Genomic DNA, 16334 nt, shown 5'->3' with positions numbered 1-16334 from the left:
CCACCTCACCAGGGCCTGGTTAGCAAACCAGGGCTGTGGCCCCCCCCCCAAGGGACGGACCTGTCTGGACACAGCTGGGGCCGCATGGACGCCGGGATGAGGGGCGGGGGCTGGGCGCAGGTGCCTGTGATGGACTCCAGGGCGCGTGCGTGCGTGTGCAAGGGCCGACACCTGCGTGTGCTGAGGGGGTGAAAGGGCGGCAACTCTCCGAGGGGCGTTGTGAGACCCCTATGAGCCTGAGGAGGGTGCCAGGGGGTGCTGAGAAGGCCCCACAGTTCTCTCTGCGAGAGCCGACAGCGAGTGTCCGGCCGGGAAGGCTGCAGCACAGGTAGGTTAAGAAGGGGGGTGTGGGATGGTGGGGAGCAGGGAGGGGAGGTTGGTGGGTGCGGGGTGATGATAAACGTCCAGTTATGGGAGCGAGACCCCGCGGCTTGGCTCCTGCTGTGGACGCTGCAGGCGGGAGCTGACGAGGGGGAGCCTGCGGGGGCTGCCCCGGGCGGCCCGGGCCTGCCTCCCTCCCGGGCCCTTGCGGCTGGGCGGCTGGGCCATGTCTGCAGGCGCCCAGTTCCCTGTTGCGATGGTGGGGGCCCTGCCGCTGGCGCCTCCCCACAGCCGCATCCTCGCTCGGTCCGCCTGGCACGAAACGCTTTCACGAGCTCCGAGGGCAGCGCTGCCCCGGCCGAGTGTCCAGGCCCTTCGCGTGGCCGAGCGTGGGGGGCGGGGGCGCCCCGAGCGTGTCAGCAGCCACCCCTCCTGCGCGCATGTGTGCGAGTGCACACGCGCCTCTGTGTACACGACTGCCCATCGCAGGGACGTTGGAGGGGTGCAGTCGGCAGGCGTGGTGGGTTGAGTGGTGGTTCCCCAAAGGGGTGTTAGAATCCCAGCCCTCGGATCTGGGGCTCCAGGGGAGGGGCCTGCGGACGGAGCCCCCTGGGGAGCTGGTCCTAGGTGAGCAGAGGGCCCAAGGCCGCCGACAGGTGTCCCTGTGAGATGCAGAAGAGAAGGCGCAGACGGAAGGGGCGGGCGCGGGCTGAAGACAGGCTGGAGGGAGGCTGGGACGGCCCCTGTGCCCCGCGAAGAGGGAGGACAGAGTCTCCCCTCCAGCCTCCCACGGGAGCCAGTCCTGCCAGATTGTTGCCCCTAGAACCGAAAGGGCATCAGCTTGGGGGTGCTTTCAGCCCCCCGGTTTGTCAGGGCAGCCCCGGAATCCCAGCCCAGGAGGGGCCGGCCTCCTTGAGGATGGAGGGCTGGTCTGTGAGGCAGGGGGAGCGCCCCACCTGCTCCTCATGGCCTCTGTTCTGCTCAGGACGTGGGCGGTCACAGCACTGGGGCAGCTAGAGCCCAGGACCCCGGGGCCCCCCCAGCAAAGGGGAGCCTGGGCTTAGGGTGCAGTGGTGATGGGCTACTGGACCCATAAAAATAAGAAAGAGTAAACTGGGCTGGGGGATGAGGATCTGGGTAAGGGGTGGTGGGGTCCTCACTGGGCATAATTAGAATTATCCCTAAAAACAGCCTCCGGGCCGCGCAGTCTGCTCACTGGTTCTGTGAAAAAGATGAACTTCCTTCCCACACTTGCTTCCGGTCGTCTCGATTTCTTTGCGTGACTGACCTTCCTGGGTGTCTGTGAGAGAGCAACCTCTTAACCTCTTTTGAAAATGACATGAGGGAGTCCCTGGGCTTTGAGTCTCAGCCCTGTGAAGCTGTCCGCAGCCACTGCAGCCTGCGTCTGATCCCCGGCCAGGGAGCTACCCACACGGCGCGGCAGACCTCTCCTGCCTCCCCGCGGCTCCCCTCAGCAGTGCATTTCAGTGGATCCACCTGTTCTGCTCCCCACCCTGTCTCTGGGGAGTCCTCTCCCCCGACCCCTGCATCTCTGGCCTGTACCCCAGCCCCTGTATGCATAAATAAATCTTAAAAAAAAAAAAAGAAAGAAAATGACCAGAAACACTGGTCCCTTATGACAAAGCCTTAAGACCTAGGCCATGGGAAGAGCCGGGCGGGGGGCAGTTCCTGGAGAGGCCGAGGTTGGGGCCTGCTGCCCCCAATCTGTTGGTCTCGCTGCATTTCCTCGAAGATTCTGTGTTCCAGAGAGTTCTCTGACATGGGTTTGTTCAAAAGGCCCGGGTCTTGCCTTTGTTCTCAGTGAATTTACCCCAAGGAGCCGATGGGTAAAAGAACCACTTCCCTGAGTAGCCCCGAGGGGTGCATGGAGCGGTGGGGGCCTGCAGGGCACAGGGGGCCTGCAAGGTGTGCCGTGTCAGAAGACAAAAGCCTCGGAGCCGGCCTGTCCCCCAGTTCTTGTGTGCATAAATAAACAAATCTTAAAAAAAATAAGACAAAAGCAACCTGTTGATGGAAACTGTCCAGGAGCCCATGGGTTTGGCTGCCCTGAAGCCTCAGGACCAGCTCCTGGGGTGCCTGGGCGTGTCCAGCCGCCTCCCCAGGTTTCCTTTGGGGGGCTGAGGGTGTGGCCTGGCTCTGGTGGGAGCTCGAGGACCTCCTCGGAGTGGGCATGTGCCACCCACCCATGCCTTTGGGCCCCCAACGGCGCCATTTTCTAGCTGCCCAGGGGACCCAGATGGCTAAGCAAAGGGGGTCCGGCTGCTGACCTCCTATCCCCACCCCGCCACCGCCAGCCCCCACCCCGCCTTTGCTGGGCCCCTAAACTGTGTGAAACAACATAAAATCCCCACCCAAGCCCCGAGAGCCGGCGCCATGGCATTGAGTGCGCTGACAAGGATGCCCAGCCCTGCCCTGCCTGGTTCCGGGACGTGAGGAATCCCGTGCTGACCAGCGCGGCCGCCCCGCTGCCCCCGCCCCGCGGGCCGCTGACCGCTGACCGCTGCCGCCGACCGCCGTCTCCGGGCGGCCTGTTCAGGTCACTCCCCAGTGGGCTCCCGCAGGCTGCAGGCGTCAGCCCGGGCTCCTGTCACCCAGCGCTCCTGTCACCCAGCGCCGGGCTTCAGCCACGGTGCAGCCGGTGCAGCCGGGCTGGTGCCTCCTCACGGTGGAGACGGTTCCAGGCGCGGGCCCTGCTCGCCCTCCCCGCGCGGGCTGTGGACGGCGGGTGCTGGGGCGGCGGCCGCGAGCGCCCGGCACGGGTTTTGGTTCGAGGCCACCTGGGCGCCCACGAGGGCGGCCCGGGAGCGCGGGGCCCGCGCGGGGACGGAGGACGGAGGACGTGTCCACGCGCCCGCGCACTGCCCTGCGCAGCCCTCAGCGGCCCGGCCTTGGCCTCGCCCGCCCCCCGCCCGCCTTTTCTGAACCCACCGTCCCGGGGTTTCCCCACCGCCGCGTCCTGCGTTGCTCCCCGCGGAGGCCGGGTCCCGCCACGCCCCTCCTGGGGAGACCCCCGCACCCTAAGGACGCCCGGCGGGCCCTCTGGGCTTGGCACCGGCTGGTTCTCGTCGTGCGGTGTGTAAGGAGGTGACTCCAGGGCTCCCTCGGCCCCAGCCCCGGCCAAGCGCGGCCCCCGCGGCGAAGCGGACCCCGGTCCCGGGCCAGCACCCACCCCGCCCGCGCCGAGCACGGGGCCCGCCTGGCCCGGAGCCGCGTGCGGAGCCTCGCGTTTGCGTTTGCGCTGCCCTCGCTCCCCAGGGTCCGCTCGGCCGCGGGGCTCGGCCGCGGGGCTCGGCCGCGCCCCTGGACAGACCCGGTTGCCCCGTGATTTTCTCCTCTGAGCACTTGATTAAAAAAAAAAAATGAGTTTGGGGAGCCAGAGCTTTGAAGTCCACTTCCTTGCGCACTTGCTAGAAAATTTTCTTTTTCTTCTTTTTACGATTTATTTATTTATGCAGACAAGGGCTGGGGTGCAGGCAGAGGCGCGGGGGTGAGAGGGTGCACCGGACAGAGCGGGGAGCAGAGCAGGCGGATCCGGGGAGGCGGGAGGGTCTGCCGCGCAGTGTGCTGCGCCCTGGCCGGCCGGGGAGCGAACTCGCGCTGCAGAGGCCGCGGACAGCCTCACAGGGCGGCGCCCGACCCCCTGCGCCCCCAGGGAGGCCCACGTCGGTGCAATTTTTGAGCTGCTTTTGCCATTTGAGCCGAAGCCTGACCGCCAGCTCCCCCGTCACAGACACAGGATCCCGACCTGGTGGGTTTCTCCGCCCGCCCTGGCCCCGCACGCGCCTTCCTGGGGGATGCGGGCGGCTGCCCTGCCCCGCGAGGAGGGGCCCCCGGGGAGGCGAGAAGGGGTCCCGGAGGCCTGGGGTCCCCAGGCCGGCCTCTCTGGCCCTCCCTGGGGACGCGCCCCCCGGCCTGTGCCGCCCGAGGCGGGAGGGGAGCTCAGGACCGGGTGGGGCGGCCCCTGGCTGACCCCGCGTCCTGTGGGGGATGCGGACCCCAGGATGCGACCTTGTTCCCGAAGTGACCCCACAGGTCAGCGCGCTGTCCGCGGCCCCGGGGCCGGGCACTTGACCCGCGGCTGGCCTGCGCATCGCTGCGTCCTGTTGCAGTCGGTGTCTGCGGTGTAGACGCGGGCGCGGGTGCTGGGGGCTGATCTGAGCGCCCCCGCGCCCCACGCTGGGTTCTGGAGAGCGGGATGCGTGCCACCTGCATTTAGGGTGCGCTGCTGGGGCGCGGGGGAGTCGGTGCGCCGTGCGCCTGGCGTTGGCGCAGCGCGGGCGTGTTTCGCGGGTGTCTGCACGGGGCGCTGTGTGCGCGCCCGGGGGGCTGGGGGCGCAGTGCGCGGGCCGAGCCGTGACTGGGGGGCAGTGCGGGGGCGCGGCGCGGGGGGCTCTGGTCTGCGCCCCTGCCCCAGCTCCCGGCTTAGGCAGCGAGGAGTTCAGGCAGCCCCGAGCCGAGCGCCAGTAACCATGGCAACAGATGCTCCTGCACCTCTGCACGGGAGGGCGGGTGCCGGCCCCCCGTGGGGGAGGGGCGGCCTAGCAACCTAGAGAAACCCACCGACCAGCTGGGCTGCCCTGAGCTGCCCCTGCCAACCGCCGCTGCCACCCGGGCCCTCCAGGCATCCACCTACTGCCCTCCCCCCTGCTTGGGGACCTCATACCTCACTGGGGTGCTGGGCAGGCCTGGGACTGGGTGGCTCCTGCTGTCCCGCCTCCCAGTGGGCCCAAGCCCATGCTGCCCTGGGGGTGCCGGTGCCAGGCGTGGGCTCTCCGCATCCTGCCAGGGAGGGGGGCAGCCCCTGCACAGACAGGCGCTGGGGTGCTCAGGGATGGCACCGCGCCCAGGGGGTCGCCCCTCTAGAGCATGGGCGGGTGCTCCTCTCGGGCCTCAGAACAAACGAAAACGGAGTGGCCAGAGGGACGCTGTGTTTGTCACCGGGCGATCTCCGAGCAAAGGGGAGGCTGGGCCCCAGTTCACTGGTCTCTGGAAAGGGCAGTGACTGATGCCTGCAAGGGCGCGTCTTCGGGGCAGAGCTGGAGACCCCTGGCTGGACCCCGCGCCCCTCCAGCTAGAGCTAATCCCCGGCCAAGGTGAGCGGGCAGGGCTGGACCAGCGGTCTTCCTCCACCGCCCTCCCGCCCTCCAGCACCTTATCAAAAGCAAACAAACTCCTGTTGCGATCCTGCCTGCGAGGCTTGTTTCACCATGAGCCCCGCAGAACCGGAGCCTGGAGCAGAGCCCAGGAGCGGCGGGCAGGGCAGGCTCTGGCGCAGGCTCTCTCCCCACACCGCCCCACGAGCCCCCCGCCAGCTCCCCCCAGCCCCCGCCCTTGTTGGATTTGACCTCGAGTGTGGCACCTTGGCCAGCAGCGCCAGAATCGCCGCGCTGGGTTTTTCTCCAGACTCCGGCTTTGTTGGGCTGAGTGAAGTGAACTTTGCACGGCGAGTTTCAACATGAGTTTTCAGCAGTGTGCTCGGCCCCTCCGCCGGCGCCAGGGAGGACGTGGGGTCGCGGCCTTACCCTGTGTTTCTGTGGAGAGGCCTGGGGATCACTGGACGCTGGGCCGGGGCATGGGCTGCCCCAGTAGCTCCCTGTGCCGGCGCCAGGTTGGAGGGACGGAAGCCGGCCAGAGGGAGGCGGCATCGGCGGACTCACTGCTGGCCAGAGGCCTTCGCGCATTTTGTCAGAGCCGCTGGCCCCAGCACTGTTACTTAGTCAACATTTTTCTTTTCTTTTTTTAAAGTTATGTATGCACACAAGAACCGGGTGCAGGGCCTCCCCTGGTGGCGCAGGAGGTTGACCGCCGCGCTGTGAAGCTGTCCACAGTCTCTGCAGTGCAGGTTCGATCCCAGCCGGCCGGCGAGGGTCCCACATGGAGCGCAGACCTCTCCTGCCTTGTCCGCTGCTCCCCTCAGCAGTGTGCTTCGGTCCTTCTGCCTGCTCTGCTCCCCGCTCTGGCTCTGGTGAATCCTCTCACCCTCCTGTGCTTCTGACTGTACCCCGGTTCTGCCACAAATAAATAAATAAATAAATCTTAAAAAAAATAGATCTTTTCAAAAAAAAAAAAAAAAGAACTGGGGTGCAGGCCAGAGGTGTGGGAGTGCGAGGATCACCAGAGACAGAGCGGGGAGCAGAACAGGCGGATCTGGTGAAATCCACTGCTGAGGGGAGCAGGGGGAGGGAGGAGAGGTCGGCTGCGCCCTGTGGGTAGCTCCCTGGCCGGGGATGGACTCAGGCCTCAGTGCCTGGCAACAGCTTCATAGCGCTGAGACCTAACCCCTGCCCCTCCAGGGAGGCCCTGTTTTTTTTTTTTATTTAATTTTTATTTATTTATACAAGCACTGGGTACAGTCAGAAGCGCAGGAGGGTGAGAGAATTCACCAGAGCCAGAGCGGGGAGCAGAGCAGGCAGAAGGACCGAAGGACACTGCTGAGGGGAGCAGCGGGCGGCAGGAGAGGTCTGCGCGCCATGTGGGACCTCGCGGGTGGCCGGGGATGGAACCGGCGCTGCAGAGGCTGCGAGCAGATTCGTAATCCAGCGCTCAACCGCTCAACCGCTGTGCCACCGGGGAGGCCCAAGGCCCTGTTATTTACTTAACATTTTTCTTTAAAGCAACACTCTCTCTTTTATTTTAATTTTAAAAGGAAAATGTTTACGTGAACGACATCAACAGAGAATCAGCACGGGTCCTGCAGGGGGTCCTGGCAGGGGGTGACCCCAAGAACAAATATGCAGAAGCTTAAGTGGGCAGTGACCCCCCTATGTTGCCTGTCGGGGTGGGGCCTCCCGCTCTGCTGTGGGAGGCTCTGCTGTGGGAGGCCAGAGAGCTGGCAAATGGCAGCGGGCACAGGGTGGTTTGACTCTTCCTTCGCGCTCTCCGTACTCCAGGCCCTAGGGCTTGAAGCAGTTTGCAAGCATTAACTCACAGGCTCCACGGACCCCCCGAGACAGCAGCTGCGATGTGCCGGTTCTGCGGGCGAGGAGACAAGGCCAGGGAGGCCCCAGCGTTGGCCTTGAAACCAGGGCCTGACCCTTACACCTTACCCCGAGGCTGTACACATGGGAAACAGCCCGTGGACCCCATGGCAGCAGCTGACTCAGTGAGTCCATGGCTTTTGGGGTGCTCTTGTGGCACCATACATCTGGGGTAGAGCACCGGGACCCACCACATCACTTTGCTTTGCTTTCTCTCCTCTCTCCTCACTGTTCGCTGGAGCCAGCCAAGTGACTCGGGTGTGCAAAGTACACCGGGCTGGGTCCTGGCCCCAGAGCGAGGGCAGGTGGCTCTGGAGACCCCTGGGGCGTGGCCCCTGATGTGGAGGCGCGCAAGTGTCCCCTCCCCCCCAGCCTGGTTTTGAGCCAGAGGCAGATGTGCGGGGGCTCCTGGGGTGTGGCCACTGGCAGGGGATGGGGCAATTCTTCTAGGGAAACCACTGGATGGGGATGGGGGAGTTGAAGGGTGTTTCTGCAGGCAGGACCCCAGGACCTGGTGAGGTGGCTCAGAGGGCAGGTGGGGTTATCCTGGGGGGCGGGGGAGCTCAGCGGCAGGTGGCCCAGGGAAGGGAGGGGGCTTCGGAAGCGAGGGAGAGGCAGGTCCTGACCAGCCACCCCTCCACGACGTGTCTGGGGAACTGGACGTCATCTGTGGAAGGGCGAGACCAGATCAGCCCTGACTCCACAGCAAAGATAAATCTACGTGGGTGAAAGGCTTGGGTGTAGGCCTGGAGCCGCCAGATGCATGGAGGAAGAGGGGCGATGTGTCCCCCGAAACCAGTGCTGGCACGACTTCAGGGACCCCCAGGGAGGGGGTGGAAGCAGGTGAACGATCAAGAGGGCGTCTTTGCTCGGGACGGGCAGTGTTAGCGCTAAAGGCAGCCGTGGGGGAGGACGCTTGCCCCCCGCGGCCCACGTGGAGTCGGCCTCCGGGTGCGGGGGGAGCCACCGGCCGAGCCACTGAGACACAAGCCCGCTTAGAAACGGGCCTTGAGCTGAGCGGGGACCTCCTGGGGGGAGATGCAGGCGGCGCAGGCCGGGAAGACTCCAGATGCCAACGAGAGCCGCAGGAGGCATCATCCCGCATCTGTGGGAAGGGCCAGAAAGACTCCTCAGAAAAAGTGCCCGCGAGGTGGGGGGAGCCCCCACGCTGTTGGGGGGAACATGACCTGGTGCTGCCGTTTTGGGAACCGGCAGGGACCGTCCCACTGAAACTGGAAGTGCCACGTGACGTGGCAGCCCCGCCCGGCCCCCCGCCCCACCGTCCGTGGCCCTGCACACAGCCGAGGCCCGAAACACCCCAGGGCCCCCGAGGGCCGGGGCAGGCAGAGGGACTGTCCACCTGGGACACTCCTCAGCCTTGGGAGGTGAGGGGGCCGTTTGCTGCAAAATGGAAGGAGCTGGAGGGTGGTGCGAGCGTGAGTTGGCAGGACAGAGACCAGTGTGGGGCCCACCTGCCCTCGCGATGGAAACCACAGACACACAGACCAGTAGACACGAGGACGGAAATGAGAGGGGCAGGCTGGAGGGCGTGGGCCCCGGAGCTGGGTGCTTGTAAGACGGTGACCTGGGGGCCTCCCTGGTGGCGCAGGGGTCAGTGTCGGCACTGGGAAGCTCTCGGTAGCCCCCGGCCAGGGAGTAACCCCCAGGGCGCAGCAGACCTGCTGGCCCCGCAGCCTTGGATTTCAGTGGATCCGCCTGTTCTCTGGCGAATCTTCTTACCGCCCCCCCTCCACCTCTGGCCTGCACCCCAGCTCCTGTAGGCATAAGTAGATAAATCCACTGTGTGGGTCTGTTCCCAGAGCCACACCCGCAGGGTCAGCCCTGGGCCCGGGCTTCTGTGCCCCCAGCTGCTGGCGAGCACAGGCCCGGCCTGGCCTCGGAAGGTGGACCCCAGCAGCTGGGCTCTCCTTCCAGCCCATCCTCAGACGGGAACTGCATGGGGAGGTCAGCCGCCCGCTGGTGGGGACAGACTCGGGAGCCTGCGCTGGGAAAACGTGGACGTGCCGGCCCGCAGGCAGTGGGCGGTCACCGGGCACTGGCCACGGGGCTCCCCTCAGGGGCCAGTGGGCACTCACTCTCCGGAGAGCGCTCAGGGGGTGTTTCGTGTGCACATCCCTTCCTTGGGGAGCTGTAACTGCTGTCATTTTTGGCTGAACCCTGTGACTTAGAGCTTGGGGGACCCCATCATCAGCTTGCACGGAGCCTCTCGTCCCTTTTTTAAATTTTTAAAAATTTTTAAAAGATTTATTCATTTACACAACAACCGGGGTCCAGGCCAGAGGCGCAGGAGGGTGAGGGGATTCACCGGAGCCAGAGTGGGGAGCAGAACAGGCAGACTGACGAAATACACTGCTGAGGGGAGCAGCGGGTGAGACAGGAGGGGTCTGCCGCTGTGGGATTCTCGCCCGGGATAGAACCCGCGCTGCAGAGGCTGCGGACAGCTTCACAGCGCGGCGCTCAACTGCCTGCACCACCAGGGGAGGCCCTCAGGGGAGGCCCTCATCCCTTTTAATGTGCCGTCGACCCTGGGGCCCTCTCCCGGTGGCACCCAGCCCATGCCGAGCCCCAGCCCAGGTGCCGTGGGAGTGGGGACAGTGAGGGCAGGAGCAGCGTGGGGCAGGCCGGCCCGCCCAGGGCGGCAGGCTGCGCAGGGCCCCCCGGGGCCAGCTGGGGCTGGGCCCCTTGCTGCAGGCCTGCGGCCTCCGGTCTGTGCTCAGCCCGCTGGGCTGGTGGGGCGGGCTCTGGGAGGGTGTTGAGGGAGGGAGGAGGGGGTCAGGACCGTGGCCAGCGTGCAGGCTGGTGCGGCCCACACCTGGGCAGGGGCTGCGGCTTGACCTCCAGGCCCAAGCGTGTGGGGCGGTGGGGACACGGGCAGGTGTGTGGGGTCCGCCGCCAACCTGGAGCGAGGCTGGGTCCGGTGGACGGCTGCGGGCCCAGGGCGGAGACTCAGAGGGGCCTGGAACGACAGGGGTCAGAGGTGCGTGGGCAGGGCAGGGGCAGAGGCAGGGGCATGTGTTGGCCGGTCTGCCCGCGCTGCCCACAGCTGGGCTTTGAAGGGCCCGTGGAGCTCCCGACCCTCAGCCGGGCCTGGGCGGCGCAGGGGGCCAAGACTGCGAGGACTCTAGATCCTCCTCCAGGGCCGGGAGGAGGGCAGGGAGCCCCCCCTCCCCAGGCTGGTCTGGGGGTCGTGCCTTTCCCGGGAGACCTGGCCCCCACACACTCAGGCCCGAGGGAGGGGACCGCCAGGCGCCTCATTCCCTGGCGTGCTGTCCGCTGCCGTCTGGGCAGGGCCCGGGGCCCCGCGTGTGGCTGAGGTCCCTGGACTCCGGCCCTGCCCGAAGAAGCCGTGCATGGGCAGCCTTGTGCCCAGCGGGGTCCTCAGCTGCTCTGGGCAGGGGCCCTGCACCCCCAGCATGGCTCGGGGCGGCTCCTCGTGTTTCTGCCTGACATCGGCTTCTGGAAGCTCAAGTCAGACGGGCCTTGAAATCCTCCATCCTCGGGTCTCCTCCCAGGCGGCCTGCGGGGGTGGGGAGCCCCCCTGGCCCCCACCAGCCTGTCTCCGGGTCTGGGTCTTCCCTGGGTCACACGGTGTCTGCCCGCCCGCTCGGGCGTCAGCCCATCCTCTCCTGTCGTCTGCTCTCCCGAGCCCCTAAGCGCCAGGCGCAGGGGCGGGGCCCGGCTGTCGGGCCCACCGTGTGCCCCTGGCCTCAGCCCGGTGCTGACCCGAGCCGCTTCCACCCGAAGTTTTAGAGAATGGAGCGATGGGCCCCGCTGGGACTCTGGGGTGGCAGTGAGCTGGGGAGTCCCAGGAACCCCACCTTTCTCTCCTTCCAGACTCCAGCCACTGTGGCTCCTGAGTCCTGTGCCCCGTCCCTGGGGGCCCCGAGGCTCGGTGGCAGGAGATGGGCTGATGCCCGGGGAAGAACTGCTCCCAGCCTGGAGCAGAGAGCCTGGAAGCCTCCGCCCAGGGTCCCCAGGACGGGTGTCTGCTGCGGTGGGTGGGAGTGGGGCCCAGGTCTGCAGTGGGGGCGTCAGTTTATCTCCGCAGGAGCAGGGCGTGAGCTTCCCCTCCCCCTGCCCCCCCCTCCCCTCCAGGGCCCCTGACCTTGAGCAGCATTATGCGACCTTGGCCAGAAGAATCACAGCCACCAGCAGGCCTGTCACCGTCACCGAGGGGAGCCGGCCGCCGGGCAGGAGGGCCGACCCTGCGTGCAGGAGGTGGGAGCTGGTCACCAGCCCTCAGAGGCAGGTAGCTGCCCTGCCCCCTCGAGAGCCCCTGCCTCCATCTCTCCCCCGCCTCCACCCAGCCCCGGCCCGTCATCCCGTCATCCCTTCCCTGGTCACCTTTGCCCCTGAGGAGGGGTAAGGGCGTGGGTGGAGGGTGGTGGGGGGACTCCAGGAACATGGGGAAGTGGGGGCCTGGAGGTGCTGCACCCCGGGAGGACTGCCCCTTGGGCAGCGGCTCCCGTCCCCCAGCTTCTTCATCGTAAGCGGGGCCCCTCACATCCACTTTGCTCCCCGGGTGCTGCCCAGAGGCGCAAGTGCCCGTGCGGTGTGGGGGGCTCGAGCCCAGATGCTGGGGGGAAGGGGAGGGCGGCCCCTGGGGCTGGTGGGGCACCCAGTTACCCCCGCAGACACGCACCGCTGCAGCCGCTCGTCAGCGTGGGCAGCAGCGTGCTGAGCTGCCCGTCGTTGGCCTCAGGCACGATGCCCAGCAGCTTGCACATGAGCTCGTACACGTGGATGCTCTCGAAGGGCTCCACCTGCAGCCCCCTCTTGAAGTTGGGGCCCACGGCCCGGAAGATGGTCTTCATGTCCATCAGGTCGTTGCGGAAGCCGTGCTCCCCCTTGTTGGTCTGCACGTTCAGCCTCTGTGGGGAGGGGCTGGACGTCAGGCGTGGGGGGAGGGTTCTGAGACTCAGTTTCTCTGAATGCAGAGCCCACAAGATCAGGAGAAGACCTGGTGCCGGGAAAGGCCGTCTGCCTCGCCTCCCGCACGCCCGCGTCCACCGCCCTACGTCATCCTGCACACGGGCACATGCGTGCCCCCACAGGCACACCCGTGCAGGCAGACAGAACAGACACACATGGAAACACATGCAGCTACACAACACACACCCCGGCACAAGTGCCAGCATTCATGCATGCTCGGGCGCGCACACGCGCAGCCACCGGCTTCCACTCCCCCACTCAGGCGTGGGTGCTGATGGCCCGCACACGGCGGGGGCTGCCTAGAAATGGGGGTGCTTCGTCCGAGAAGGACAGCATCAGCAGCTGAGCACGCCGCGTGGCCGGCGCCGGCCCCACTCACCCCGTGGATGACATAGCCCGAGTCGGTGTACATGACCAGCGGGGTGATCCTGGGGTTGTTGGCGTAGTGGAGGGCCTGGGGGAAGTCCTCCTTCTTGTAGACGTGGAGGTGGGGGTGGGCGTTCTTGAGGGCGTTGTACACCTTGTCCATCATCCCTGGCTTGGGGACCAGCATCCCGCTGGGACCGTAGTCCAGGAGCTCGAAATCGATGTCCTTGAAGGAGAAGTCGGGGAACCTGTGGAACTCCACCAGCGTGCCGGTCTTGTTGACCGTGGCCATGCCGTGGTCGGACGTGATGATCAGGTTGAGGCGGTCCGCCAGGCCGCTCTTCCAGATGCGGTCCCGCAGGTAGCCCACCGTCCGGTCCACCTGCGCCACCATGTCCTTCCTCTGCTGGGACTCGGGGCCGAACTTGTGGCCCGTGGAGTCGGGCTCCCCAAAGTAGAGCGTGACCAGGTCCAGGTTGTCCTCCGTGAACCACCTCATGACCGTGTCGATGTTGGCCCGCCACTCGGTCTCGTTTTTGTAGTTGTGCAGGGCGCCCTCCTTTCGGCTCTGCGTCACGGTCATGCCCTGGTAGGTCACGTTCCCGCCGGGGTAGAAGAAGGAGCCGGTCCTCAGGCCCTGCGGGGACAGGCGGTGTTAGGGGGACAGGCCACGGACCCCCTGTGCAGCCCCTGGGCGCCTAGGCCCACTTCATGCCCCCTGGCTCGCCCGCTCCCAGCGGTGGGTATGTGGCTCCTTCTCCCAGGAGCGCTCCCTGGACGCTGGCGCTAGAGGCGGCCGAGGACGCGGCGCTGAAGGAGAGGACAGATAAAAATGTCCCCGACAGGCAGAGTCCTCGTCGTCACTGCGGCCCCAGGTCCCTGCCCTGGGGAGCCTCCTGGCCAGCCGCTCAGCCTCTCCCCGTCTCTCAGGGCGTGTCCGTCAGTTCCTCCACCCGCGGCACCTCCAACCTCCTCCTGGTCATCTGTCCGTCTCTCCAGAGTTGGATCTGTCTGTCCGCCCATCAGCCTGCCGTCCCCGCCGAGCAGGCCTCTTACCAAGACTCAGTGCCTGAGAAGCCGGGGGTGGGGGGTGGGGGGGAGCAGACCCCGCCAGGGCTGGCGCCCTGCCAGAGCTCACTGACGCCCCAAGTTGATCCTGGGCTCACCTGGAGAAGCCCCATTTACTGCTGGCCCAAAGCCACGCCTGCAGCGCCAGGGAGCCCCAGAGGCGGGGTTCCTGGGTAGACCCGTGTCCCTGTCATCTGTGGCCCCCAGGGGGCCCCACCTCCCCCAGCAGGCTCCCAGCGGGGTGTGGCCGCACGAGCCCGGGGGCGCTCACCTGCTTCTGCGCGGTGATCCAGATGGGCAGGCTGCCGTTGTCCCACCAGCGGTCGATGCCCAGCGTGGGGTGGTAGGGCAGCTTCATCTTGTTGGTGGTGTTGTAGAACATGTTGTGCACCACGCCGTGGTTCTCGATGTATTTGCCTGTGGGGGCGGGGCGGAGAGGGGCGGGCTCAGGGCCCACATTCCCCGTGCCCGCCCTACGGTGTCCTGCCGCCGGCGACACCCTGCCCCCGGGCGGCTGGAGCCGGCCACACCAAAGGGTCCTCTGATTATCCTCCGTGGGCGTTCACACGCGTCAGTGGGCTGGGGGACGCGCATTTACTTTTGCACAGGACACATGTACTGAGTCCCGAAGGCGCGTCCCTCAGGCCAAGTGAAAGGTGGCTGCAGAGGGAGAGGCAGCGTGCACCACAGGCCTGGGCGCAGGGGCACCGAGTGTCCCCCCAAGGTCAGGTCCACCTGGGGCCTCAGTGGGGTCTTGTTTGGAAATAGGGTCTTTGCGGGTATAATTGATCAGGCTAAGATGAGGTCACGCTGGATTAGGGTGGCCCTAAGCCCCCGGCAGGTGTCCCTACAAGAGAAGAGGGACCCCTCTAGCACCCCTGGAAGAGCCGGCCCCCTCCGCTGCCTGGGTCTTAGCGCCCCAGCCTGAACAGCCACGGCCCAGCCAGATGGCCAGGGTGGGAAGTCGAGGCCTGAGCCTCTGCCTCCCCTCCTGCTTTTAGAACATCACCCTCACCTCCCGATGCCCTCAGGATGCCCGCCAGGCTGTGGTCTCCACGTAAAATGAGACCATGGGTGGGTCGCCTTCCAGGTCGCCGCGCGAGGCCAGTTGCCGGCTGTCTGCTGGGCTGCATGGTGCCTCCCCGGCGGGCAGGGCACCCGGGCACCCTTCCGTGGGCTCCCTGGTCCCCCCGCCGCCCCCCCCCCCCGCTCACCGGTGACCAGGGTGAAGTGGCAGGGGCTGGTTATGGTGATGAAGGCGGGGGTCATGTAGCGTGCTTTCACCCCTTCGCGAGCCATGGAGTCCAGGTGGGGGGTGCTCACGTCCTGGTCATAGTCCCAGCGGAAGCCGTCGAAGGACACGAGGAGCAGCTTCTTCCGGGAGGAGTCCTGCTTGGGGACAGGGCCCCCGGCAGCTGGCGCCAGGAGGGTGGCCAGGGCCACGGCGAGGACAGCCAGGAGTCTCATGATGGGCCCAGGGTGCTGGCGGGTCCTGCGCAGGAGCAGAGCAAAGTCCCAGGGTCATGGCTGTGCTTGCCCGTGAGGACCGAGAGCAAGACCGTCACATACCTGAGTCTCAGCAAGAGGCTCCCGATCGCCTGGGTCCTGCGCCCGGCCCTGGGCCCCTGGCTTTATTGCCAGCCGGTCCTCCCGGACACTCCTCCCCCTCTGGGCACCTGTGTCCTGGGCGGGGAGGGAGGGGCCCCTCCCTGAGGGCCGGGAGTGCAGGAGGGAATCTGGCCGGGCGTCCTCACTGCCCTCTCTGCAATGCTCAGTTCTGTGCCTGCTCATGCTGACCCCAGAGCCCAGGGGTCGCCTCCATAATGCAGGGAGGTCTCTGGGGTACATGCCCCTCAGGTCTGCCTGGGCTAGGGTGTTGGGGGTGGCTTCCAAGGGTCCGGGAGCTGAGGGTCAGCAGCTCAGCCTGAGACTGGCTTTGTCCATTGGGACCCCGAACCAGGGGAGCCCCCCGAGCTCAGAGAAGTGCACGGGTCTGGGACTCAACAAGGTTGTCAGAGGGGCTGCCCAGGCCCCCGCCCCTCTTTCCTGCTTCCTCTCCCCACCCCTTCTTCCTGCCCCCTACTTCCAGCCTCTGGGACCCTCCGCTCTGGCTGGGGACACAGCATGGGGCCAGCACACAGGGTGGTGGAGAGCGAGGGGCCCCAGGGACATTGACGGGTCTGGCATGACAGGGAGGGCATCTGAGGGAGTGTTTCTGGGGTCACAACCAAGGCGGGGGTGCAGAGGCAAGTGGGGTGGCTGGCAGGGGGGGTGGGGGGCCTTACACAAGGGACAGAAACAGATCAATATTCAAGAAAACGCTGCTCCATTTGTGGGTGCGACTCGGGTGGATGTTGGAGTTGCAGGGAGGTGACCCCCCCAGGGGTCACAGGTGACCAGGACGGGCTCCGAGAGTGACAGGAGGGGGGGGCTTAGAGGTTTTGCTTAAGGACTTGCTGTGGTTTGTGGGTGGGGGAGGCAGGAAGGGCGCCCTCCAGGGGGTGGGGCCCAGCAGCTAAGGGCGGGTGATGGCCTCTGGGGGGGGCGCTCTGTCTGAAAGTTTCTGTTCCTAAGAAACTTTTTTTTTTAAAGATTTATTTATTTATGCATACAAGAGCTGGGGTGCAG

The 16334-nt window shown here is 66.4% G+C and overlaps 1 protein-coding gene across 1 annotated transcript; it reads right to left on the bottom strand.

Annotated features, from left to right (window-relative positions):
• Window positions 1-11456: 11456 nt before the first annotated feature.
• On the bottom strand, window positions 11457-15173 carry ENPP7 (ectonucleotide pyrophosphatase/phosphodiesterase 7). Its single transcript, XM_037493353.1, has 5 exons — window positions 14921-15173; window positions 13978-14123; window positions 12652-13275; window positions 11983-12211; window positions 11457-11545 (listed from the first exon to the last, which is right to left on the bottom strand). Exons 1-5 carry the CDS (start codon window positions 15171-15173, stop codon window positions 11457-11459), a joined length of 1341 nt encoding a protein of 446 aa, XP_037349250.1.
• Between the last annotated feature and the right edge of the window lie 1161 nt (window positions 15174-16334).

This window comes from Talpa occidentalis, unplaced genomic scaffold (genome assembly GCF_014898055.3).
Source record: "Talpa occidentalis isolate TD23 unplaced genomic scaffold, MPIMG_talOcc4v2.1 talOcc4.7, whole genome shotgun sequence".
Taxonomy (NCBI): Eukaryota; Metazoa; Chordata; class Mammalia; order Eulipotyphla; family Talpidae; genus Talpa; species Talpa occidentalis.
Note: the sequence above shows the minus strand (reverse complement) of the source record. Positions and strands in the feature narration are given on the sequence as shown.

Excerpts from the sequence above, each read along its gene's own strand:
- ENPP7 (XM_037493353.1), bottom strand. The coding sequence starts at position 15,173 with ATGAGACTCCTGGCTGTCCTCGCCGTGGCCCTGGCCACCCTCCTGGCG. Across the intron at positions 14,124-14,920 it reads CCACTTCACCCTGGTCACCG|GCAAATACATCGAGAACCAC; the intron begins GTGAGCGGGGGG and ends CCGCCCCCACAG. Across the intron at positions 12,212-12,651 it reads CGGGCTATGTCATCCACGGG|AGGCTGAACGTGCAGACCAA; the intron begins GTGAGTGGGGCC and ends CCCTCCCCACAG.